Genomic DNA, 26,324 nt, shown 5'->3' with positions numbered 1-26,324 from the left:
AAAAGAAAATTGTGCAAAAAAATGCTAACAGAAAAACTTTTTACAGTTTTCTTTGCAGATTCCCATGAGATTTGAAGGGGGAATTTTTTTTTTATTATACTCATTATTTCGTTACATCTCGTCATTATAATGAGGTTCAAATGTGCACCAGTATTTTGTCATGCAAAAACTATGCAAGAAAAAGCTATGACAAATTCTTCTACATCTTCAAAGTCAAGAAATTTAGCCCTTACTGATGGTACAGAGGCATGCCAGGATTCTGAACCCAAGATGACAGGGAGTGGTTCCTCTTCCATTGGGGGTGGTACTGGCCGATTTTCTGAGGTTATGCTCGCAGCTCCCCCATTGTTTAGACTTCGAGTGCTATGCACAGCACAACTCTGACCCTGTAAAAGAAGAGAAATAGTGTTACTTTTGCCATTTACCTTTATAGAAAAAAATATTCATACACCTTTAGCCTAGCAAAAAGCAAGATGAAATGAATGTACACCTTGTCCCCAGGATCGTTGGAATCAGCGGCTACTTACATGGTAGTCAGCTAATTTATGATCAACAAGAAGTTTCAAAACACGGCAAGCAATTTTTGCAGACAGCAATACACCGATAACAACAGAAATGTAACAAAGGTTACTATCTTGGTGCATTCGAAAGTATTTGCTTGCAAAAACAAAATTGGTTACTTTCATGTATGTTACAAGGCTTGAATATACATCGGACTCCCATTAGGATGAACCCAGTTAAGCCAAATTTTTAGATGCGAGGAAAAATGTGTGAACATTTGGTTGGTTAAGGTGAAAACCTGCAACCACTACTGACACCTGCCACTCTGACAGGAGGCAACTCTCTCAGCTACACAAAAAGTAAATGATGTTTGAGTGGACATAAACAGCTGCACCAGCATTGACAATGGCATGGAAACCTGCAGAGCTAACACCACAGAAACAATAAGTGAGGAGGTCCTCCAGGTGCCTCTGCAGCTTGACAATTATGGTGAGGACACTGCCCAGGAGCCACAAGAACCAGCTTCAAATATGATGCAACTGATAAAGCACTGAATGTTTTAATGCATTTCTTTTTCAACACGAGTCCAATGAAGATATTTTGAGAATAAAAATATTAGCTTTTATGAAAGCACAAGGATTTACACACCATGGGAAGCAACAATTACTCAATAGATTAACTAAGTAAAAGTGCATAAAGCAACACTTTGTATCATGCAACTCCAATAAATGCCTCTTTTTAAATCTGCCTTTTGATTTTAATTCCGTTGCGTTGTTGATATTTGGGTGCACCAGGAGTAACAGGTTTTGAGTTCTGTATATCTCTCCTGTTAAGATGAACTTTTGATGAGATGAACAGATTTTCACGGTTCCTTCGAGTTCGTCAAAATGGGAGTCGATTGCACTGCATTTTTTTTTCAATTTTAGTAATGAATATTTTTTGTCACTCTGCAATCTCGTGACAAGCGTTTGTCAGCTTTCCCACATACAATTTGGGCTTTGCTTATCTTGTTTACCCCTTTGTGGTCATGTGTCAGGCCCCTCTCAACATCTGTAAATATTCGTTCCGGCCAGATGTCGGACAACACCCGATGGGCGCGTGCTCGTGTAAGCTGGTTATATTAAAGCCACTTAATATAGAAAGTAGCTGAAACCCTCCTCCTCTCACACTTTCCTCCTCAATATCCTCTCCCAGCCAGCTGTGTGCTCTGTGCACAGCACGCTGAGAAGGCCACCATGTGGGGGCCGGCCATATGCGTTTGCTGGCGCCTGCGAGCGCACCTAAGTTAATGTTTTCTTTTACGTTCTACTATAAAACAAAAACGTACGGAAGTGGTGGGACATGCTTGACCCTACCATGAGCCCCCTTAATCATCTTCTCATTTGCACAATGAAAGCGTTAAGTGTGAACGTTTGCGGCATGAACAATAACTGTGTACTACTATAGCCCACATAGGCTTTGGCATTTTAATACCAGTCGTATTAACAGCGTACAGTTTTAATGGTAGAATATGTACATTATATATTTGTACATTCCTCCATACTTTTCAGCCCACTGACGTTACACTAAATTCAGATTTTATCTAGTGCAGGATTTTCGAAGAAATGCTGCTGTTTATGAAGCTGCTCCCGAGTGGTTTTAGAGGCAGGATAGTTTCTTGGTGCCTCGGAGTCATTTACATGCAGCGGCTTTATTACTTGTTCAGTAAAAAAATTCACAGCTGCTTGAAAGACATTTTTTGCATGATCTCGAGGGAAGAAGACACACTACGGATACTTTGCGGCTACATAACAGGCCTGCGGATGCATTTTGTGCTTTACTGACCACAACCAGCAGCATTGCGGTTGCGCCCCATGTCGTGAAACGTAGGGATCAACCTGGGCTACGTGAACCATCAGCAAAGGAGAGCACCCCTCACCTCCCAGCACCTAGAGCTGCCCACCTACGTAAGAGCTTGCACATGTAACTGGTTCTCGAGGGAGAAACAATTTTACTGACCATTTGGAGAAGTGGCCTGGCCAAGCGTGCGAGTTGAAATCTCTGGATGATTACTGATGCCAATGGATAATTAGATTAAGTTATGGAAATATTACGTTCTCTGGATGAAGTATCTAGGCCATCGATGGCACTTTATGAGGCCCTCAGATAACAGTGTCGAATCAATATTTAGAACTGTAAAGCGTGGCCATAAAGGACGTACCTAGTCATTTTGTGATTGATAGCTGGAAGGAAATAATTCGTACCATTTTCTGAATTACCAAGGTCACGAACTTGGAAATATTTTTCAAAATGTATTTCAGTGTATATCCAACTCAGATCACCTGTGAAGGAAACCAACAGTCGGCGATGCCAAGAAACATAAGGGAGTGTTTCCACCTTTTTTTAAAGTTGCGGTGTTATATACTTCAAAATTGATTGTGTAATCATTTATGAAAGAACTAATTGATTACAAAGTTTGATCACGTTCCACGTGACACCCACAGTAATACAGGACATACCACGTCCGCCGCTATGGAGGAAGGTAACGCTGGTCAACACTAAAAATTACCTTACACTTGACATAAATACCCAGAAAAGTTAAGATAGGACAGCCTTCACCATAGCTTTGACATAGGACACCGTCGACGTAAGTTTGTAGTGCACCAGACACGAAATTCGGAGGTCGTGGGTCGAATCCTACCAGCAGCGCATGGTTGTTTTTTCCTCTACTTTCTAATCAATTACTCATTTCATAAATTATTACACAATTAATTTTCAAGTATTTAACACTACAACTTAAAAAGAAAAAAAAAAATAGAAACATTCCCCTATGCTTGCCTTGGTTTCGCTGACAGATGGTTTCCTTCATGTGTATGTCATAACGACAGCCTCAGTTCCCTCCCCTTGTTTGCACATCGCCTGTAGCCTCGTGTGAAAAGGCATTTCTTCAACTCCCTCCTCGAATGAAGCTAGGCTTCAGAAAAGCGCTAGCATGGTCATTTTTCGTTATTCTCAATTTCACTGGCTCATCCATGGTCATTTTTGAAGTCAGTGATTATTAGTCTGACATTATAGGTGAGTCATCATTATTTATTGTCAACGTTACTTATTCATTCCTAATCACACTCAGTTTTATTTGCCATTGTTAGTCACAGTAATTATTTCATAGTCAGTCTGCGCCTTCATGGCCCTCCTAATGCTGTTGCATTAAAAATCACATTTGCTATCCTGCGACAAGCCAGAAGCGCTCCTATTAGCTAGCAACAAAATAAACGTCTGCATTCCAAGCATTTTTGCAAGAAATCCGCATCAAGATTAGAAATTCAAGTAACAACACACAAGGCAATGCCATCAAATGAAGAGAATAATGTTCAAGACGAGGCAAAATGATAAGTGAGTTAAGTAAGGTTCTCCACATTCTCATGAACTCGCAATAAGCTTGAAGTATACACAGTCATCTAAAGAGAGAGACAGAGTGCAAGGACAGGAAAGGCAAGGAGGTCAACCAGACGAGCACCCGGTTTGCTGCCCTACACCACTGGGGGTGGGGGAAAGAGAAAAAGAGAGAAAGTGAGCACTGAGTGCGTGCGGGAGCATGCACAGGACACTGTACAAGTGCACGAATCACTTTTCGTGCCAATAGAGAGTTTTAGTTTAGGGGACACAAGTGGCTTGCGTACGCATGAACTAGGGGCGACGGTACTGCGCATGCGCAGACCGCTACATCTACTTGCGTCCTTGGGTTGTTTGGCCGGCCGAAAACATCACTGCCCCTAAGTGGTCAAGTTACCCACATGACTCTCGCGGTGTAGAACTTACGAGTAGCTAGCCGGTAGATAATCTAATAAATCTTTCGCCGAGTGTCGACAGACGTCATTTTTATATATATTAGAGATGTTTAGTGTGTCCAGTATTCGGATAAACGCAGTTGGGGCGTTGGGGCAGAGCCATAAACGGGAGCAGCCTGCATGGTGCATCCACCTGGCGGCTCAAAGCTCAAACAGACAAAAGCAGCCAATATTGCTGTAACCAAGTCTATTCTACGCTGCTGGTGTAAATTTTCGGCACTGGCATAATTGTATTGCTGCCAAAAATTTGTGCCCGCAGAGAAGTAAAATACACTTGGTTACTGCAATATTAGCTGTTTTCGTCTGTTTGAGCTTTGCGCCACCAGATGGCTGCACCATGCTGGCCGCTCCCGTTCATGGCTCCGCCCCAACGCCCCAGCCTGCGTTTACCCGAATACTAGACGCTAAACTTCTCTATTAACTGCTTTTAATAAGAATTGTTTTATGTGCTTTACTTCATATGCTTGATTTCATGTTTTAAAAGATGATAACGCAGCAAATATCAGACGTTGATGGTGCTGCGAGCGCATGCGACTTAACTGCAGCTTGCGTTTGGGGCCGCTTAACCTACAACGTGTTTCTGCTTGCGTACGCAAACGCACCCAAGTGCTAGGGGCCCCATTGCTTTGCGTCCCCTAAACTAAAAGTCTCTAATGACTGGTATGGCCATGGTCCGAGTATCTTTGACTCGGAAATTGGTCTTGAGTCCAGTAAAATTAAAGTTGCCCATAGAGAGAGGCACGTCATAGCGAGGGCAGGTGCACAATAGGTACTCGATTGTTTCCTTGCACCTACAGGAGCCGCACGCCGGGCTCTCGGCCATTCCCATACGATAGAAGTACGCGTTCGTGAACGCCACTCCCAGCCACAAACGGCACAGCAAGATTGTTTTATCATGGGAAAGGCTAGATGGCAGTTGTAGCCGTAGCATGGGGTTCAGTTTATGCAATTGGCAATTGGAGGCACTTGAACGCCAAAAATCTCTTGACTTTTTGCATGCAAGCAGGCGAAGTTCCCTAACAGCGTCTGACCTCGCAAAAGGTATTGAAGGCATCTGGGTGTCTTCGTGGGCAGACTGGGCAGCCCTGTTAGCAAAGTTGTTGCCGACACTGCCACAGTGAGCAGGAATCCACTGAAAGGTAATGTTGTGACCTGTTTCTAGAGCATGGTGGTGTACTTCCCTTATGTCCGCTATCATCTGCTCGCAAGTTCTGTGATGTAATGCAGACTTGATAGTGGGAAGATCTGCTTTAGAGTAACAAAATATGACCTTTTTCTCTGTTGGCTCTTCGGTGGCATACGCCATAGTGGCATGGAGAGCTGCAATTTCTGCCGACGTCGATGTAGTCATGTGTGACTATTTGAATTTAACTGTAACCTGCTTAGCTGGAACAACGAATGTGGCAGTTGAGCTGGTTGGTGAGGCCGAACCGTCAGTACATCTATATGTATGCAGTTATGATACGTCTGGTGCAGTAATAGGAGCGTCAGTTGCATCAGAGCCGGCGATGGATGATTGGCCTTTATAATTCTAGGACTGTCGTTTAAGTACAAAGAAATACACCGCACCTCACAGAGCACAGTATGCTTGGTCGGAACGAAGTCCTTACGGCCAATGCTATGAATCCACTTCTTTCTACGTGAGGTGTCACTTTTTTCTTCGAGGGATGGTGAACAGCGTGAAGCCATTTTCATGCCGGCTGGTACAATGAAACGCGCAGCAACCGGGTATAACAAACACCACATAAAAAGTCGACCTTCAAGAGTAGGAGCGTACCCCCTCGTGATGGAGCTTGACTCGCAACACAGGCGGCCTGCAAATTGCGCTCAGAAGCATCGCTCAGAAAAGCGCCGATTCGAAAGGCGGGAGAGAAGGGTGTGCGAGGGTCTTCGGCGTGGTGGCAGAGTTCACAGAAAGTCGGTACTTTCAAATTATCAAGGGACTTTAGGTTATTTGGGTTGGTAGCGCCACCTTTCAGGAATTTTTTCAACTAATAAGTGCACTTCACAATGTATCCAGATGTGTTGAGCAATTTTTTTCTTTCTCCAAGTTTGAAGGCATTTTTGAGCAATTTGTAGCCTGAAGCTGCGTCAGGATGGCAATGTTTTCTGTGCATGCGTTTCATGGACGAAATTCAGGCAAGTTCAGCGAATGGAAACAGCATGCAACGGCGCATTCACGATTTCTTCAAGCCTACTGCCGAGCCCGAATAAGTGCGTGGAAATAAAGGATTTCTTTTTTTTTTTCTTAATCTGCTTTTTCGGACACCTGTTTATTCGGACGTTTCCGCAGTCCCCGTAAGATGCGAATAAACGGTCGGCGACTGTAAAGAGCGCTCGTGACAGCATTTTTGCAAATCGTCAATTTCTGGTTTTCCCGGTTGGTAGACACCCTGACAGTGTTTCAAGACTCAAGCTTCGCATAAAAATTAAACCCATTTGAAATTTTGTGACGGTCGAGGCGGTGGGTGCATCTTGCGTTCGTTTGTCGCAAAGTGCAGATATCACTAGTGCGACCTTGACTGAGCGACCATAAGCTGCGTCCTGCAAATTCAGTTCAGTGCTTCTAGACTTAAGTCCATGTGCAAGCTTTCGCCATTCCGACTACTAAGCGCACATTAAAGGCATTCGCTGTAGTTGCCGTGGATGACCGCCCTCAAACCCAAACACATTCCCTGTGCTGTCCTGTTTAGCCCCGTGATCTGCAGTTGTCTACAGGTATGAACATATTGTTACGAAGCACTGCCAGGGACGAACTGGAGGACAGTACAGAAGACGACGACGCTCACTGATGGCACGAGGACTGTCTTCCACCTTGTATGACTTGTATGTCAGTAGACGTGTTGTAAATACCCTGTAAATATATTTTAAACCTCTCTTCTTCCTGCAACATTTAGGGGGTGGTTGCAGGCTCTCCCAGACGCACAATGGACACAGCAGGTGCTTTTTGGCTGCACCGGCAATGCCAGCTCAAGGCGACAATGCTTCAGGCCCATTGCCACCCACGCCCACCGTCATACTGGCACAACTGCGCGACCCTGGCAGTTTCTCCAGCATGGATAACACCAACGTTGAAGATTAGCTTCAACTATACGAACAGGTGAGCACACGCAATCACTGGGACCAGATCATCGTGTTCGCTGACTATCTTTTACCCCATGGGAATGGCATGCATCTGGTTTGAGGTGGAAAGACCTTGCATGCCAAGTTCAGATTTGCACTGAGTCCTATGTGACATATATTCGCTTTGTCACAAGGTTGACGAGAAAATGCTGGAAGTGGAGAAGGTTGCACATATCCCCAAAGGAATCACGAAAATGCGTTTACGCTCCTCGTCTTCAAGAACTCTTCGACAATGCAAGATATCATTTCTGAATGCCGCCGATTCGAAGAAGCTAAAAGCCGCCACATTGCCCACCACATTTCTGGCCTTCCTAACACGACTGCCATATCTACCTGTGAGGACCGCAGTCTCCCACCTGTGCAGGCTGCATCTGACAGTACTGTGTGCATCAGCCGCCGGGAGATTGAAGCTGCCTCTCCAGTTCCTCCTCAGGTTCGCACCCCAGACGATTACCACGCAATAATATCCCTCATCCAGACCATTGTACGGCAAAAATCGGCCACTGTCGGACTCCAGACATTTTGCCCAGTCAACAGACCCCACTTCCACTCACCCGGCGTACCTGATCTACCACAAAATTTGTGCCCTCGTTCTCGTTATTGAAACCCAGAAGAATGGCAAACTTCTGATAAAAGGCCTATCTGCTTCTGCTGTGGATGTGTTGGACATATTTGTCGTCATTGTTACCGTTCTCCGAACTCACAACCTTGGCCGAGCTATCGAGATAATTGGCGCCCGTCTGGTAGCCCTCACCCGCCAACACATATTGAACAAGACACTGCTCCAACATCTCCACCCGTGCGACCAAGCCTCTCCTCTTCGCCACACCCACGTCTTTCCCGCTAGCCTTTGCCTCGTCGCTCTCAGTCTCCTTTTTACTCTCGCCACTCTTTGGAAAACTAACAGGTGCAGCTATGAGAGGCGAGCCTTCCATGACGACCCGACCTGAAATTCTTCTGCTGACACTACCTGGCCATCACTACCTCACCAATGTGGATGTGGACGGTATACCTGTAACAGCACTGACTGAATGCGAACTTCCGTGCGTGTCTAAAGAAAGTCCTAACTCCTGCCCCACACGCTGTCGCCCATGTTGCCGAAGGTGGAACTCCAGCTGTCACTAGGATGTGTGCCGCCCGTGTTACTGTAGCCAGACACAATACTTTTGTTTTATGTCTTGGAGCAGTGCCCACACAAAATCATCTTAGGCTTTTTCTGTCGGTTCATTCAACCATTATTAACTGCTCTGCAAGTGTTGTGCAATTTGTCCTGCCGTATGCCATTGACCCTCCTGATCCTATGCCAAGTCGACTATGTTCCACCGATTATGTTTGCCTACCTCGCCGAGCCGCAACCTATATTGCCGTTTCACCCGATCCAAATAATAATAAATTATGAGGTTTTACATGCCAGAATTCACCTGATCCACCTGTTGCCAATGGCGGTTACGTTATGTTGCGCAAAGCCACCGTCCTCCTGTCGCAGCATGTCACATTTCCCCACATGGTCGTTCACGTAAAAAACAATTTCGGCCTCTGCCCTCAAGTGCTACCTCAGGGCATATCTCCTGTAACCATAGCCCCAGCTTCTGACTACCATATTTCTGCCTTAAGTGGTGATACTGTGTCACCTACCTCTGCTGGTTCGAGCCCTACAGCCCAGTATTAGAACCTTTCACGACAATGATCGCTCCTGACCTCCCACCATGCAGATGCACTGCATATCCTTCTCTCCTCAGACTGGGACATTTTTGATCTTGATGACCGGCCACTGGGTCAAACATCCATTGTGAAACATCGGATACACACTGGCAACGCCAGCCCGATTCACTGACGGCCCTACCACTTCTCCCCTACTGAGCGCCAAGTGATACAGAAGAAAGTGGACAAGACGCTTGCCCGAGATATCACTGATCACTCTTGTAGCCCTTGGGCTTCCCTGGTCGTGCTCGTCACAAAAAAGGATGACAGCTGGCACTTCTGTCTCAACTATCGCCATCTCAACAAAGTAACAAAAAAATATGTGTATCCACTGCCGCAGATAGATGACGCCCTCAATTGTTTACATGGTGCAAAATATTTTTATTCGACAGACCCTTGCTCCAGGTACTGGCAGATTGCAGTTGACGACATGGACTGTGAAAAGACCGCTTTTATTACAACTGATGGCCTCTATCAGTTTAAAGTGATGCCGTTCAGGTTATGTAATGCCCCGGCCACATTTGAATGTGTGATGGACGCTATCTTCCACGGTATTAAGTGATCAATCTGCCTGTGCTACCTCAACGACGTTATGTCTTTTCAGCAACTATTGCCACGCACCTCAAGTGTCTTTCAACAATTCTTTCCATTTTCTGCAAGGCTGGGCTTCAGCTCAATTCATCAAAATGTCACTTTAGCTGCCGACAACTTACTGTGCTCAGACACCTCATCGATTCTTCCAGCATCAGCCCCGACCCCAAAGAGTTCATGCCATCAAGAATTGTTCCGTGCCGACTTGTGCCAATGACGTTCGAAGCTTTGTGGGCCCCTGCTCATACTTCCATCGGTTCGTACGCAATTTCACTAACGTTGCTTGTCTTCCCAAAGAACTTCTCAAGAAAGGTGCAGCTTTTGTCTGGGGTCCCGAACAAGCTACTGCATTCACTGAACTTACTGTGCGGCTCAACTTCAACACTAGTTTTTGGTCATTTTGACATGACTGCTTTAACAGAAGTTCGAACCGATGCCAACGGCCATGGAATCGACGCTGTTTTGGCTCAGCACCAAGCGGAGCGCAACTACTCCATTACGGAACGCAACTGCCTTGACCTCGTTTGGGCAGTGGGTAAATTTTGCCCCTACTTGTACAGCCGGCAATTCACAATTATCACCGACCGTAATGCCTTATGCTGACTTTCCTACCTGAAGGATTCTACTGAAAGTCCCAATGTTGGGCTCTATTACTCCAAAAGTACTCATACACAGTTGTGCGTAAGAACAGCCGCTTGCATGAAGATTCTGATTACACGTCCCATCATCCAGTAGAGCCACCGGAGCTTCGCGACAGCTGCGAGTCTACCTGCATGCTGTTGCTTGCTGCGTTTCAGAACAACTTAGATGAGCAACACCGTGACCCCTACTTGCAAGCCCTCATTCTCTGGCCGACTTCCCAGACCCCTCCCTCTTCTCCGGATACATTTGTGCTGCAGGATGGCGTCTTGTAGCGCTACAACATGCACCCCAACAGTCCTGAACTGCTCTTGGTTATCCCCACATATTGGTGTCAAACTGTCCTTGCACAGCTATACGATGCTCCCACCTCAGGTCACCTCAGAATCTCTAGGATCTAAGGCTGCGTTCAGCATCGCTTCTTTTAGCCCGGTATTTACCATACCATCCGCAGTTACATCGCTTGCTGTGAGCAATGCCAATACCACAAGAAACGAGCAATACTCCCAGCTGGCCGCCTTGAACCCCTTGACATACCATCGGAGCCATTGTTTAAGGTTGGTCTTGACCTTCTTGGCCCTTTCCTGTTATCTGCATGCGGAAATAAGTTGATAGTAGTCGCTACCGGCTACACAACCCAGTACGCAATCACTCTGGCTCTCCCAACCAACTGTGCAGCCAACGTCACCGACTTCCTCCTCGAAGACGTTATAGTACTTTACCATGGCACTCCTTCACAGCTCCTCACAGACCGGAGCCGCTATTTCATATCAAAGGTTGTCCAAGACCTCTTGCACTCCTACGCTACAAAACACAAGTTGACAACAGCATACCACCCTTAGACCAACGGCCTCACAGAGCGTTTCGATAGAACTATCTAAGACATGCTTGCTATGTATTTTTCTGCTGACCAAGGGCAGAGTGGCTGGGACGCCACTCTGCCTTTCGTAACATTTGCCTATAATTTCTCCTGACATGACTTTCTGCATGTGTGTGCTGTGCATTAACCAACTTTTGCAATTCAGCTGCGCCGTTTCATCGATTCTCCTGACACGTGGTAAAGTACCAGTACCAATCTGCGGGTTTTTTTCCACTTTATCTCTTGTACGGAAGAAATCCCAAGCTGCAATTTGACACATTCCTTCCCACTATTCTTGACACGTCGTCGGAATATGCCCGTGATGCCACCTTCAGAGATGTAGAGGTGCACCAGGTTGCATGCCTGCACCTTATGTCTTTGCAGGACAAGCAATGATGCTTCTATGATGCCCACCACTGTGATGCCCCCTCCAACCCTGGAGAAATGGCCCTTCTTTGGATACCGTCACGGCGAGTTGGCCTTTACAAAAAGTTGATTTCACCTTACTCTGGCCTGTACCGTGCATAGTGCCAAGTGACCAACATCACATATGAAATCATGCCTCTCGATTCCACCCTATCTAGACCTTCCAACGATGCCGTACATGTTCCCCGCCTCAAGCGACACCACTCTGACGATCTAGAAGCAACGAGACGGCGCCTTCGTTGCTGGGGGTCATGTTACCAAGCACTGCCAGAGACGAAGCTGAGAAGATGATGTACAGAAGATGACGACACTCACTGATGGCACGTGGATTGTCTTCCATCTTGTATGCCTTGCATATCACCATATGCGTTGCAAATACCCTGTAAATATATTTTAAACCTCTCTTCTCCCCGTTACAATATCAAGGGCAAGCTTCCTGAGAAAGCATGCTGTTCGAAACCCTCGCCGACTAGGCCAAACAATGCTGCCTTGTCAGTAGCTGGCAACCAAAATTGTTAGTTTTGTAATTGGAAAATTACAAATTACGGCAAGCGAGAGAACGGAAAAGCGAGCCGTTTGCGCGATCGCACCCCAGGTGGGCATGTGCTACATTCGAATGGCGGCAACTTGGATCTTAGTTGCTAAGTTTTCGATATCATGCATGCGGATCAGTCCGAGAAATCGAACGAGGCACCATACGGTGTGCTAAATTTTAGTCGCCGTTCTACATTAGTTCTATAAAGTTGGTGGTGATGTCGCGGGGAGTTACAAATAATTTTTAAAATTAATTACGGGGTTTTACGTGCCAAAACCACTTTCTAATTATGAGGCACGCCGTAGTGGAGGACTCCTGAAATTTCGACCATCTGGGGTTCTTTATAGTGCAACAAAATCTTAGTACACAGGTGTTTTTGCATTTCGCCCCCATAAAAATACGGCGGCCGTGGCTGGGATTTGATCCCGCGACCTCGTGCTCAGCAGCCCAATACCATGGCCACTGAGCAACCATGGCGGATGGTTACAAATAACCAAGCCAGTCTGAAAAATTAGTCCAGAGACTTGCCATATTTACTCAACTCTAACGCGCCCTTCATTGTAACGCGCATCCGTTTTTCGTGAACAAAAAGAAAAGGGGGGGGAGGAAATGCCCTCGATTGTAATGCACACTTGTTTGCAGTGACCTAAAGAAATAAAGGCATTTACAGTACCGCACACCTCATTCTTTCATACAGAAATAAAACTTTCTCTCATTTTTGCAAAAAAAAAAAAAAAATACTCCCAATGCACTAGAGTTACGATAAATAAAAAAATTTGCAGTTTCACGCGAAAGGCGAAGCATTGATTACTATAGCAAATTAGTAGACAGCTACACGAAAAGTAAGGATAGTAGTTTTATCGGCTGTATAAACTTTTAAACATTCGCTTACTAACAAAATTAACAAGCATGGTGTCACGTGCATACACGCATGAACACGTCTCCCTCAATGACTGCAAAAACCCTTTAAACATTGGAGTGAGGAAGTGTGATAGCAGGAGCGAGAGAATTGACCTTTGTGGGGCCTTTCGCTTCAACGCGAACTAAGCGATGAGAACACAGCACAGTGCGCCTAGATACGTAGACTCTTGTCTCCACCGCAGATCAATTTCAAGATAGGGGCCACGCTGCCGCACCGTACACAGCAGCCGCGGGTGTAGAACGCCTCTCCTGTTTGCGCCAGTCCCACACGCAAGTTTCGGGAACTCCGAACAACCGTGATGTGGCTTGGTTTCCGTCCGTCTCAAATCACGTGATCGCGTTCCTTTTAATTGTGGCATCGTGATGAACTCGGCATGTCTCTGCAGTCGGCACTTCCATGCTGATAGAGCAAACGTAGAGAACGGGAAGACGGACGTGCGCTAACCTAAGCCAAAGGAAGCTTTGCCTAAGCCCACGTACTACAACACGTGGAGAAAGCTACGGCAGCTAGGCTCGAAGCGTGTACAAGGCAGCCATTTTGAAATGCCGATGGCGTTATGGTAACGCAGATTTAGGGTTGTACTCGATTCTAACGCGCATGCAATTTTTGGACACATTCTATCAGAAAAAAAGTGCGCATTAGATTCAAGTAAATGTGGTACTTTCCTCTATATATTTCTTTTTCGTTCCTGTGTTACTTTGTCTGTGTGATGCCAAGACTGCGGGTCCTCGGATGTTAACCTTCAACATTTGTAAATTCAAATGGGTGCAAACATCCTGGTCACATGATTCAATTAACAGATACGTGCAGCTGCTTGATCTACATATTTTGCACATGTGCAGCCTTTGAAAGATTTTGCTTTTCATTATAGTGTGGAAATTTGTGACTCTGGCAACTTATAAGCGGTCTAGGCTGCATAGAGACCTCATAAGCGAAGGATGCTTACTGTGATATGATGGTCAACATCCATTCTTGGTGCAGTGGTATCATTTTGGCTGGAGATAGTGTCAGAAGTATCCCTTGCTGGAGTGATGTCACGCTGCACAAGATATTTTGAAGCAATGGCAGCAGTAGCAGCCTGGGAAAATGTCAAGCCTTCAAAAACTCTTTGCCAGAAGGCACCAACCCAGCCGCAGAAGAAAACACGGGTTTTGCAGCTTAGATTCCGACTCAGCCCTGACAAGATGGGATCCACCCTGGCACGGAAGATTGTATTCAGGGACTCGGCACCATCTTCAAAGCAAGACGATGCCAGGGCCACCAGGTCACTGAGTGCCACTTGGATGATAGACAGCAATTCTTGGCCAAAATTCTCACTGCCTGAAAAGAGGTAAGACGAACTGCATGTGAATGGTGCTTGTGGGAATAAAAGAGCCTTTATGAACCTCATTCAATTGTCTGCATGTGATAGCACTTTGGCTTGCTTGTCTGTTCAGCTCAGTGATGCAGTGATTCTTCTGCCTACACTAAGGTGCTCACTGCCTAATGAGTTTCATGACGCTGTCATTGAGCACTTTCACTGGGGGTGTACACTGGGGCATGTCAAAAGTGACCAGCAGCTGTCCTCTGCAGTTTTCTGACGTTGAATGAATGAACTGACCAACTAGAATGCATTCTGTAGTTAACAGCTTTAGAGAACTTCTTTGCCACTTTCTTTTTTTACTTCAAGGCAAGGAGTCGGCCTATATTCCGGTTCACGCAAGATTCTGATTTATGCACTGTGTACCAACTTGCTGTCATTTACATGAAACTTTTTATTCATGAGTAACCATACCCATGGTTAGAATGCTCTTATGCTAAAAAATTGCACAATCCTGCTTGGTTTATTATTTGCTTACAGCTTTGATACTATTCCTCAAATGAAGCTCTTCTGGCTCAATACCTTTTGTGGAACAAATACCAGGCAATAATGCTCAATGCCAGTGATTATTGGCGTAACAAACAAAACAGCAGTGAAGAGGAAGAAACAGACTTACTTGGCCCAAGGATGTGCAGAAGAACTGCATGCAGCCTTTCACTCAGAAATCCATTGATGGTAGCTTGCACATCCACGTTAGGCCTCACATTGCCTTTTGCCTATCAAAACAAAAAGGGAGGGGGGGGGGGTATATAAGGGCATACATTCAGTTGTCAGCACAATCATTAACTCTGCACTTAAGGGGCCCCTCACTAGGTCTGGCCATTTTGAGCTGACAAGCGCAGTGCATACAATGCATGCTAATGATCGTGCCTTGTGAGGATTACATCGCGATGCACTGCGGAAACAGCTGAAATTTCAAACCGAATGCCATTTGCCCTCCTCCTCGTGGGCACCATGCTCCAAGGTGGAGGGTTGACGTATATGTGCACGTGCACCTACTTACATGTGTTTGCACTGTGATGCCCCTTATAGTGACACGTGACTCCGATAATTATTCAAGGCAATATCTGTTATTTGTGTAATCTGATGCTTCAGTACACGAATTAAAGTGTAGAGATATAATAAAACACACAAACCAAATGTCTGCATTTTGTTTTACTTCCCACCACAGCAAGAGGGATGTACTTCCATTTTGCCTACTTATTCCCACGTCATGCAGTCACGCACGCTGACAACGAAACTGTCATTTTCTACCATGTTCCAGTGCATGATCATGCTCAGTGATCCGCTTGCATCGGCCTCAGTGTTCATGCAGCACAGACTTATACCACTAGCCGAGTATACTTGGGCATACTGTACGAAATCGTGCGTTGTGCGAAACAAGACAAATGCAAGAGCTCGTGCTCGAGGACGTCACCGGAAATGCTTGTGCAGCAAGAAAAGCAAGAAAAGAGGTGGGACTCATGACGTACCATATTTATTCGAATCTAGGCCGATAGTTTTTTTTCAATCATCATATACCAAACTCTAGGGTCGGCTTAGATTCGAGGTTTTCAAACAACGTGCCAGTTTTTAATTGAAATTTATAAATATGGTGCATAGCTAGCGCCATCTAGGAAAGCCAGTATCAAAGCCGCTACTAGCCGTGCCAGTAGCCAACTGAAGTACACGAGCGACGTCACCATTTTGATTTGCATCGTATCAGAGCTGGTTCTTTTTCTATCACGTTGGCGTGCGACATGGCGTTATTGTAATGGCACCAAACAGGTGATGCCACTATAGTGCTGCTTTCAGACGAAAAGTTGCGCTTGCCACAGAGGCATTGTCAAACGTTCAGGCTAGGTGGGACTTCGGCTTCGATGAGAAAAACATCCGTCGTTAGAGGGGGCAATGGGAGATGCTTTTTGCATGTGCTGCAACGAGGATGGCATTTGCCATTTAAGATGACAGCAATAATGAAAATATTGACGAGGCTAGCAGCGATGATGATGTAAAATGAGCTCAGAACGTTCATTATTCAATAAATGCCGTTTTCATTTCGTGAATGCTGTCCTCACTTTTTTGCTCGGACTACATTCGAGGTAAGTTTTTTTTTTCTCTGGGTTCAGACTTTTGGGGGTCGGCTTAGTATCGGGGCATGCCTAGATTCGAGGAAATACGGTATGCGTCATGCAATTCTCCGGCTCCAGTAGGGGAGAACGCAGGGAAGGAATTTCGCTTGCAGAGGCTAGACGGGGCAAGTGGAGAGAGTGCCTCTTTTGGCAGTGGCGGTAACCTTTTGAAATCATGGGTTCGCGGCACTGAAATATTTTTATCTCGGCTATTAACCCTTTCGCTGTCGGACATTTCTGGCCGTGACGCACCCCCAGTGTCAGCTTGGTTTCAGGGAACAAGCATAACAGGGAATAAACATAGCAATTTATTTTTGATTATTATTGGTATACAAATAACATAGTCAATGCAATATGCACATTTCAGTGTTCTGCAGCTGTTGTTAGTAAACATCATTATCATCAGCAGCCTCATTATAACATCCGTTCAACATACGAATCTGACGATGCGAAACTCGCCCCTTCCTCGCATTAGACCCTGTCGAGTCCGAATCCGAGCTCGGCTCGTATTCTGAATCGGAATTGAGCCACAGCTCCAATGAGCAGACGAAGGTCCCGTGCACTCAGCCATACGAAAGTAACCACACGCTGGGAGGATTTGCTTTCAGTCACCTGACGACGGAGAGAAATGGGACGTTGCGTGATCAAGAAGACAGAGGGAGATAGAAAAAGGCTAAAACAAAGTTCGAAGGGCTTTACGTTTACTGCTGCAAGTCAGAAGCGAGGATGCGGCGAGAGAGTGAAAGCAGCAATCGAGTCACTCTTTTCAGAGAGGCAACGGCGCGTGCCCCTGAACCTGACGCGCCGTAGCAGACACACCAACAGAAGAAAAATAAAAACCTTCAAACCAGCGGAGACGGCATAACAACCCTTGAACCCATAACCACACGCGTGCAACGCATGATCCAGCGAATGCGGAGCCACCGCGCCACTCAGCAAAGAGAGAGGGGTGGGTGACAGTCGCACCGTACTCTTCAATACATGTGTTAACACAGGTCGAGGCGAAATTATGAACTTGTAGAAAGAGTCAACAGATGGTGCGGCCAGTCCAGGAGCGCCAGCTTTGCGCTCAGGCGTGAAATTTTGAATGCACGATAGAGAATGTACCGGTATGTCAGTGACACTGTGGGGGGGAAGCGTGAAGATGTACCGGTACGTCCGTGACAGCAAAAGGGTTAATGAACCAATTTGAAAAATTCTTGTGGTAGAACGCTTCCAAGAGGGCATGTAGCAACTTCCAGGATATAACCAAAATTTGCTGCGTGGCCTGGTGAGGGGCCCTATAAAGGGGCCATGCAACACTTCTTTAAGCACACCATTTTTTGCTCTGAATCTTTTCTTGGCATGTCAGAGAACTAAGAGCAAAAGGAATTACGATAGTGAATGCACACAAACCCAAGTTATCCATCGCAGAACTTCAAAATGCAAGTGAAAAGATAACCCTTGACTTGAATTTTCATGGCTCTGGTTGTCACATGTCACTCTCTTATGACATCATAGAGTGGCGCCCAATAGCTACACAGCATTGATATTATGTAAAAAACAGTTATACGTTATAGTTGCCAAGCCTGCTCAGCTTGTTGATGGTGTTTCCATGGCCTCCATGATCGGCTAGTGCACAGTCCAATCTTGGACGCCATGGTGTCAATTCTATGGTTACGACAGCTTCTGTGAAGTGGCTTTTGGCAAGCCATGTGCTTGCCATGGTGATGCATCAATCCCATGGTTGCAATACCTTGCTTCCAGGCTATGTGATAATTAACTCTTTCATTACCATGCCCATAGAAATCATTCAATTTGATTAAAAGTTTCCCTATGCATTGCTAAGCATTTCTTTTGGAATTCTATTAGCTGTCTGAAATGACGACTAAATTTTAATTATTTGTCAGAGCTGACAATTTGTGGCAGACTGGGTCGTCTGGACAAATAAAACTTCAACTGGAGGTATTGTCAGAACTAGCCTCTAGTAGTCCTAGCACATCTCCAATAAAGAGACGCAAAATTTGTGCTTTGGTTGAATTGGCCACAATTTTTAAATGAGAGCAGCAATGAAGAGACAGAAGCTTCTCTTGTGCTGTCAACTTTCTGATCTGACGTATAAGCTGTTTTAACAACGTTCCAAACAACGGTAGATGTTCATGAGTGCAAGTTATTTTGATAATTGTGTTTGACTGATATCAAGTGCAACTTTATTTTCCCGCCATGGGTTGCTTTTATCCATCGGCGCTTCGACAGCATATACACAAATTATTACAAGAAATCCTTTCCATCGTGTGGGGTTTTCACTCATGCTAGAGCTCACGGCCGGTCAATTTCAGACTGACCTTCAACTGAAGCTTCACTAGCTGTTGCAGGGGCAGCGACCTTTGAACCTCTCCTGCTTTCCCAAGACGAATCACTTCAGCTTCGTGAAGTTAACAGTATGTCCCACCAGCATCACTCAGACGGCAACGAGGCAGACATAGACTGAAAAATCACCGCCCTCTGTAGAAGCGGCAACAATTTTGAAGTCTAGTCCCCTGGCCCTAACAAGCTGACCATCCAGGAGAGCCCCCTAATTAATGAAAGGAGCCAACGTCGAGGACTTTTGTAGGAACTGCATCGAGTTAAGGTTCCCAAATTGCCATAAGGTTGCCTCATATGCGGGGAAATCGCGTGACATTGAAGGTGGAGTTTGGCAGAACGGTGCAACGTTATTGGTGGCGATTTTGCGAACGATTCGACGATTATGACTGGCCGAGACACAGTCATCAGATTCCTAAAGAGCTCTCCCAAAAAGATGTAGTCTGCTCTGACATGGAGCTTATGCTATGAGAACAATGTACTGCATTATGTGCTCCAGCCAGTATAACTATCCCTTGTTCTGGAAATAAGTTTGCCTGTTCTACGTAAATAAACCCTCTGTTCTGTTTCTCCAACCTCTCCGCCTTGTACTTATCCCAAAAGGAACAACCCTCATCAAGAAGGCTTGGACGACGGTGTGGGCCCGTTAAGCCTCTGTGCGGTGCCCTAGTAGCGCAGGCCAGTTATTCGTTACAAGACGCACTGGAGGCGTAGGCTAGAGAACGACCCTCGGTGTGACGCCAGACTCCAAGACCACGACTCCAGAATTCTGCACTGTCTAATTACAATAAAACCTTGTTATAACGAAGCAATAGTGATTCCCCTTGAAATTCCAATATATGCCCATGTATTGAAAACCTTGTTTTAACGAAGCTAAAATTTCCTCGCAATGGGTATAACGAACCTTTTTTTTTTAGAGCGCAGCTCTTTGGCGCCTGTTCCTACATTTCACAGCGCCGTCGTGCCTCGCCATAAGCAGCTCCATAGCCAGGGTCAGCATGCTGCTCTAGCTGTGCGCACGGCGTGAGCCTTGCTCACTTCGCTCCTCCTCCAATACCACCCATGTGCAGCAGCAATCAGTGCGCCGGCTCGGTGGTGGTTGATCTCGATGATGTGCTGCTGCCCAAGCCAAAATTCATAGCCACCATTCGCCATTGTATGTACCCCTTCCCTCCTCCTCTCCTCTGTGGCGGCGACTGCGTGGTGTTCTCCGATTGCCGAAGCGCCGGCTCCGTATCAGCGGATCACGGTTCGCGCTTCCCAAGACGAAATGCAAAGCCGCCTTCAGTTGACTTGCTAGCAGCCTCAGCGACGTCAGTCAGTCGCTGCCATCTCTTCGCCGTGCAACGTATCTATGCGCCTACGCGCTGCCTCCCGCAACCTCCCAATAAGCGAGGCAGCTGCACCAAGCTACGCTCCGTTGCGGCGGCCGGTGCGAAATGTTCCGCATCAGATGGATTGTCTGCGGCTCACAGACTGTTTATATTATGATATAATCCGTCTGCCTATGCAAGTACTTTATTCTCAGTCAGTTATTTCTTACCCATGAGTGAGACAACCTGTAAAAGTCCTTCGTCTGCCGCTACTGCTAAATGAGCTGCCCAAGCGGCGTCGCCGCCAGAATTCAGAGGTACGCTACACTGAACCAGGCATTAGTGCACCAAGTCTAGCATATATCCATCGATTTCTCCGACTACAAAGCTACCTTCATAACAATCAAGAACTGGGAGTGGAGTATTTCTTGAAGAAGTGAAGAATAAAAAGTTGTAATTGTACATTGTGGGGAGCACACGTGCCTATCATCCCCCGCATCGTCACGGTCGCATTGAGAGCTGGCATATACACGGGAGAGGCGCACTATGCCCTCTCCCACTTCTCCCTCGCTCTCACGACGCGTGCGCACCCTTCCTCCCCGACTCACAGGAGGGTAACTGATGGGCAAGGAGGACATGCCCCTCGCAAAGGTAAAAAGGTACAAAACAGCACCCCCCGGGGGAGACCCTCACTCTCTGATGCCGAACCCCTAACCTGCCGGACTATAGTACCTGCCGCAATCTGTGAGTGACCTAGTTTGCCCGACTATCCCGGGCAACCAGGCCAGCCTATTATTACTTCTCAGCAGAGAGGACTTCCTTCTGTCAGTGTTCTTTATTGCTTGTAGCAATAAACGCTGTTAATGTTGACGCTGCTGGTTGCCTTATTCGTTCGAACCCGACGTAGTCGCGATTCCCGCGCTACGGGTTGGGGAGTATCACACAGCGACTGTGGGGGCTAGATCCGGAGCTTGCCTTCAGCCCTAACCGCACGCAGAGTGGAACTCCCACATTTGGCGCTAACAACGTGGGTCGAATTTGGCAACACGGTGAGTCTTCTGGTGTGTGTTGGCACTAGGACTATCCACATTTCAGCGAACAATGGTGGCTGGCTTGTCTGACCTCTCAGATTTGTTCATGTTGGATGTACCGACGCAAAGTCACAGACCTATCGCTAACGTGGCGACAGCTGCTGAACAAACCGGGAATCATTGGTTTTGAGTGTTTCACACGGAGCAGTCAGGATTGCGCAAATGCCACATTATCGGAGGTTAACCTTGACATGAGGCGTACCACATTAGCCCCCTCGCCGCTTCGCGACGCGGACACAGAGGCACACATGCCACTAAATAGCTCGACCCGGGTGGCTGAGGCATCCGGCCCCTCGGGCGAGAGTTTGCCGTCGAGCGAGGCAATGTTGCAGAACGTGCTGCAAATCATGCAGAGCTTAGCCGGCACCCTGCAAGGCACAATGCAAGCCTTGTCGCAGAGTGAGCGACCATGGATTAAGGTAGACATGCCTACCTACAGTGGGTACCACGATCACACGAGTGCAAATGAGTACCTAGACCGTCTGCTGTATTACCAGCAAGTAACCGGGCTTTCAGAGGCCGAACCTGTGGCTCACATGATCCCGGTTTCACTGACTGACTAGGCGGCTCGATGGTTCCGACTGACCAGACACCAATGCTGCACGGCAGAAGAGTTCCGCGCAAACTTCCGCGAAGAATTTCTTCCGGCCAACTACGAGTGGCGTTTGAGCAGGAGTTGGAGCTTCGTACCCAGCATCCGGACGAGTCCATGCTGGAGTATGTTCGAGCAATGGACGAACTTTATCGCCTTGCGAACCCTCTCGCCACCTATGCAGAGAGAGTTGAGCGTGTCACACGGCAGGCGCACCTTACTTTCACAGCCTACTTCAGAAGATCTAGGTTTAGAGATTTAGACGAACTCGCCGCTGAGGCAAAGTGCATCCAGAGGAACGTTTTCGCGGCGCGAGCATACCGTCCGCCTCCACCCGCAGCGCTGTCACTCGAGTCTCGCTGCGCGTGGAACGGCGGTGCGATCACTTCACATTCGTCTAGAGTCGGCGCGTCGGCATCGTTCGCTGAGGACTATGTCCAGCGTAGTTGGGAGGTATCAGGTTGCGCTTTGGACTCGTACACCTACGCGCTGAGAACAACACCAACTAATGTCGCACTGAGCGTGCCGCGACAGAAAGGTGAGGTCAATGCGAGATCGGAGGAGCGGCACACGCCGAATGCAGTGCAAGGAAGCTACGGTGGGCTGGAGTGAAACGACGGGCGCCCAGGCCACCAGGCTTCGACCTTGGGCGATCTTGAACACAACCGGTGCTATCGGGTTACTTGCACCTTTGGCTTGTCGCATAGGGGTGTTGCGGACTCGCAGGCGCCATTCATTGAGCTAATGATAGCCCGAAAGAAATTCGCTGCATTATTGGATACCGGAGCAAGCGCTTCTTAATTTGGTGACGAGGTGTTGCATCATCTCCACGAGAACAATTCTGCTTGGGAGATAATGACAACACCTTCCGACTTGCTTCCGGCACAGCACAATCGAGCGGTGAAGCTAGGTTAGTGATCCGTTGGGAGAAACGCATCACGCGACAACGCCTTGTGCATCTCCCCGTTCTATCAGTGCCTGTTATTTTGGGTGGAGACTTTCTCGTCAAGTCAGGCATTGTGATAGACATCGGCAACGGAGGTTACCGAGAGAACAGAATGGGTGCTTTAAAGCTTTTCACAAAAGCGTCCGTGCCAGCGGAGACACACCAGTCTCCGGGTGCGGCGCGAGCGGGCCACACCCGGCCACAGCCAAGCAAGTGAACAGTAATCGGCGAAGGGGTGGAGAGAGACCCGGTGGCGGAACAGTGTGCCACGGTTCTGCGAGGGGTAGCGCACCCGCTTTTGTCAGAGGCACGGAGTAAGACATTTAGGAGGTGAAACTCCCGTCCGCGCGAGCGAGCGCGGGTGACCAGATAACGTCACAATTGTATGCGCCGACGGTGCCGTATACAGTGGCGGCGCCATGCGGCACGTCGTAGAAGCCGCAGCGAAAAAAAAAAGAATGCAGCGCTCGGGCAGGCGGCTTCGGCGCGCTCTCAACGGCGGTAATTTCTTTTCAGGCCGCCAGCACGGTAACGGCTCCGCGGGCGTGCGACCTTTTCTGGTCGCCGCAAACAGCGGAGTTTCCACTCCTAAATATTTCTTGCTCCGTGGTCAGAGGTCAACAACATGCCGGAGAGAGAAAGGGCATGACTGTCGTCGCTGTTGTACAAATACAATGCAATTTTCACGGACCGTCCGGGCCGCACTAAACTAGTCAGACATGGTCTAGACATGGGTGACGCTGCACCATGGAAATGTAATCCTCGGCTGATAAGCTTAATTAAGTGGAAAGCACTTGACAGTGCCTTAGACGAACTCATCGACACAGGAGTTGTGGAAAGATCGAACAGCCCATGGGGCTTCCCGATAGTTCTAGTCCCGAAGAAGGACGATACTTATCGCGTTCGTGTAGACTACCGCAGGCTGAATGAGGTTATGAAGAAGGATGCGTACCCTCTACCCTCCATTTCCTCTTAGTGTCTAACCTAAGCGGGGCGAAGTACTTCACGACGCTCGATGCTAGCCGTGGATACTTTCAGGTCGAAATGGACGAGCGTGACAAAGAGAAAATAGCTTTCAGTTGTCACCGGGGGCTCTTTCAATTTAAGAGAATGTCTTTTGGTTTGGTCAGAGCTCCCGCTACTTATCAGAGGTTGATGGACCGAGTGCTAGGAGACGGAAAGTGGCAACATGGTCTCGCATATCTAGACGACATAGTAGTGTATTCAATAACATTCGAGGAGCATGTGCGCCACTTGAGAGACGTCTTAGACAGGTTGAGGTCTGCGGGTATCACGCTGAACCCGAACAAAGCTCAGATAGCTGCGAGGAGAATAGCGCTGTTGGGATTCAGGCTGGACAATGGCCACATCCTGCCGAGTGAGGATAACCTTGAGGCTATACTGAGGTACCCATCGCCGAAAGATATCGGCGAACTGAGATGCTTTCTGGGATTGGTGAACTTTTATCCCCAATTCATTCCAGACTGCGTGGCAGTGCAAGCGCCTTTGACGAAGCTCTTGAGGAAAGACGAACAGTGGACTTGGGGTGAAGAGCAGGAGGCGGCACTGCATGGCCTTATAAAGGTGCTTGCTGACACGGCCGAATTGCAACCGCCCAATTTGAATAGGGAGTTTCTGATTCAAACAGACGCAAGCGTCCTGGGGTTAGGTGAAATTTTGCTTCAGGAGCATGGAGGCACTCTCCGATTGGTTGCGTTCGCGAATCGTTCGTTGACGCCGGCAGAAAGGAACTACTCGGTGACAGAGACAGAGTGCCTCGCAATAGTTGTCGCTCTGCGAAAGTTCGACTATTACTTCTATGAAGCGGCACTCAAGATTGAGACTGACCACATGGCTCTCACTTGGTTGAGGCGTTTGAGCGAGCCGAGTGGCTGCCTGGTGCGTTGGGCACTGCTGCTGCAGCGTAACGACTTCACCATGTGCTACCGCAAAGGAAAAAGCAATGCCGCAGCTGACGCACTTTCGCGAGCACCAGTCCGAGGTGAGGGAGAAACCCAAGTCGTAGCCCGAGTAAGGAACGTGGAACAACTGTCGATCCTGGGCGAGAGCGTGAACCACGTAAATGTTGTCGGTCCCGAAGGAGTTGTCTTCAGCAGAGAGGGGCTGTTCGACGCTCAGCAGAAGGACCCGTTTTGTCGAAAAGTGCTCGACGAGCTCTGATGGCGCGAGTGATCATGGATAAGTTGATTGAGGTTTTCACCAGGTTTGGCTTCCCGGAGCAATTGATAACAGACAATGCGTCCTACTTCACTGCAAAGGTTTTCGTCGACTCGTGCGCTGCACTTAGCATTAAGCACAAGAAAACGACAACTTACCAAGCTGAGTCGAACCCCACTAAACGGGTCAATCGCAAAATTAAGCACATGCTTGTCGCATTCTCTGAAAGACATAAGGACTGGGATACCTACCTTCCAGAGATCGGGTTTGCGTTGCGATCGACAGTGAACCGTTCGACTGGGTATGCACCTTCTCTCAACCTGGGGCGAGAGCTGCCAAATCCGATGGATAGAGTTCTCGTGGATCACAGCGGAATGTCGGCCGCGCTGGCAGCACGAGCTGAATATAAGACGCACCTACGTGCCAAGATGACAGACGCTTTACACAAAGCACAGCATAATCTTCGCGCTGCTAGGGCACCACAAAAGGCGCAGAAGACGACCACTCGCATCGGAACGTCCGTTATGAAGTGGGCCATCTGGTGCTTCGACGCCAGCACGTTCTCAGCGATTCTAGCAAACAGTTCGCTGCCTCACTGGCGCTAAAGTGGACCGGGCCGCATCAAGTGCGAGAGAGGGTTTCCTCGCTTGTTTACCGGCTCAAGAACATGAAAGGAAAGCTGATCAGTGGGCCGGTACACATATACGACCTGAAACGCTACGTGCCGCGTGATTACCAGTGGGATGAAGATCAGACACTCCCTCAACTGCGGTCGGTGAGTGAGAGCAGTCAGAATCGAATGGCTAGCCTGCAGCCGCGCTACAACTGGCGTAGCAGGCGGAAGTGATCCAACTGCTATATTTGCGTAGCCCGATGACTGCGAGGACCATTCGTAAGTGCGGACCATGCTGGCACCTTGTTAGTTCCTGCCAGGGAGTGAATGTCTAGCGACAGCAGAGCGCCAAGTATTGACGACGAGTCGTTCCAATCTTCAAGTAACCACACAGGCCACAACGGGAATGTGGCGTGAACAATTTAACGCGTTTGCATGCAGTATGTGCATTGACCAAAGACTTGGGAGGGCCAGTACGGTGATTATCCTGTGCTGGAAATTGCTGATGATGCGGACGACCATTCCCTTCGTAACAGGTGTTGACGGTGTTCCCAGATCCGGCCAGTCATGGTACTTATCGCCTGCAGTACTCACGGGCACAACTGAGGCACCTGCAGCGCTGATGGTGCTACGCTGGCCTTGCAGCCGCACGA

General features: G+C 47.7%; 1 protein-coding gene across 4 annotated transcripts in view; it reads right to left on the bottom strand.

Moving 5' to 3' along the window:
• The window catches only part of LOC135906157 (large proline-rich protein BAG6), a 231,625-nt gene that overhangs the window by 30,922 nt on the left and 174,379 nt on the right, over positions 1 to 26,324 (bottom strand). For all 4 annotated transcript variants that reach the window (XM_065437392.1, XM_065437393.1, XM_065437391.1 and 1 more), the window contains 3 exons: positions 15,101 to 15,200; positions 14,071 to 14,444; positions 234 to 386 (listed from right to left, as the gene is read on the bottom strand). In XM_065437392.1, the coding sequence (XP_065293464.1) occupies positions 234 to 386; positions 14,071 to 14,444; positions 15,101 to 15,200 (627 nt within the window). The remainder of the gene's footprint in view (positions 1 to 233; positions 387 to 14,070; positions 14,445 to 15,100; positions 15,201 to 26,324) is intronic.

Source organism: Dermacentor albipictus, chromosome 1, assembly GCF_038994185.2.
Source record: "Dermacentor albipictus isolate Rhodes 1998 colony chromosome 1, USDA_Dalb.pri_finalv2, whole genome shotgun sequence".
In the NCBI taxonomy this organism is placed as follows: Eukaryota; Metazoa; Arthropoda; class Arachnida; order Ixodida; family Ixodidae; genus Dermacentor; species Dermacentor albipictus.
Note: the sequence above shows the minus strand (reverse complement) of the source record. Positions and strands in the feature narration are given on the sequence as shown.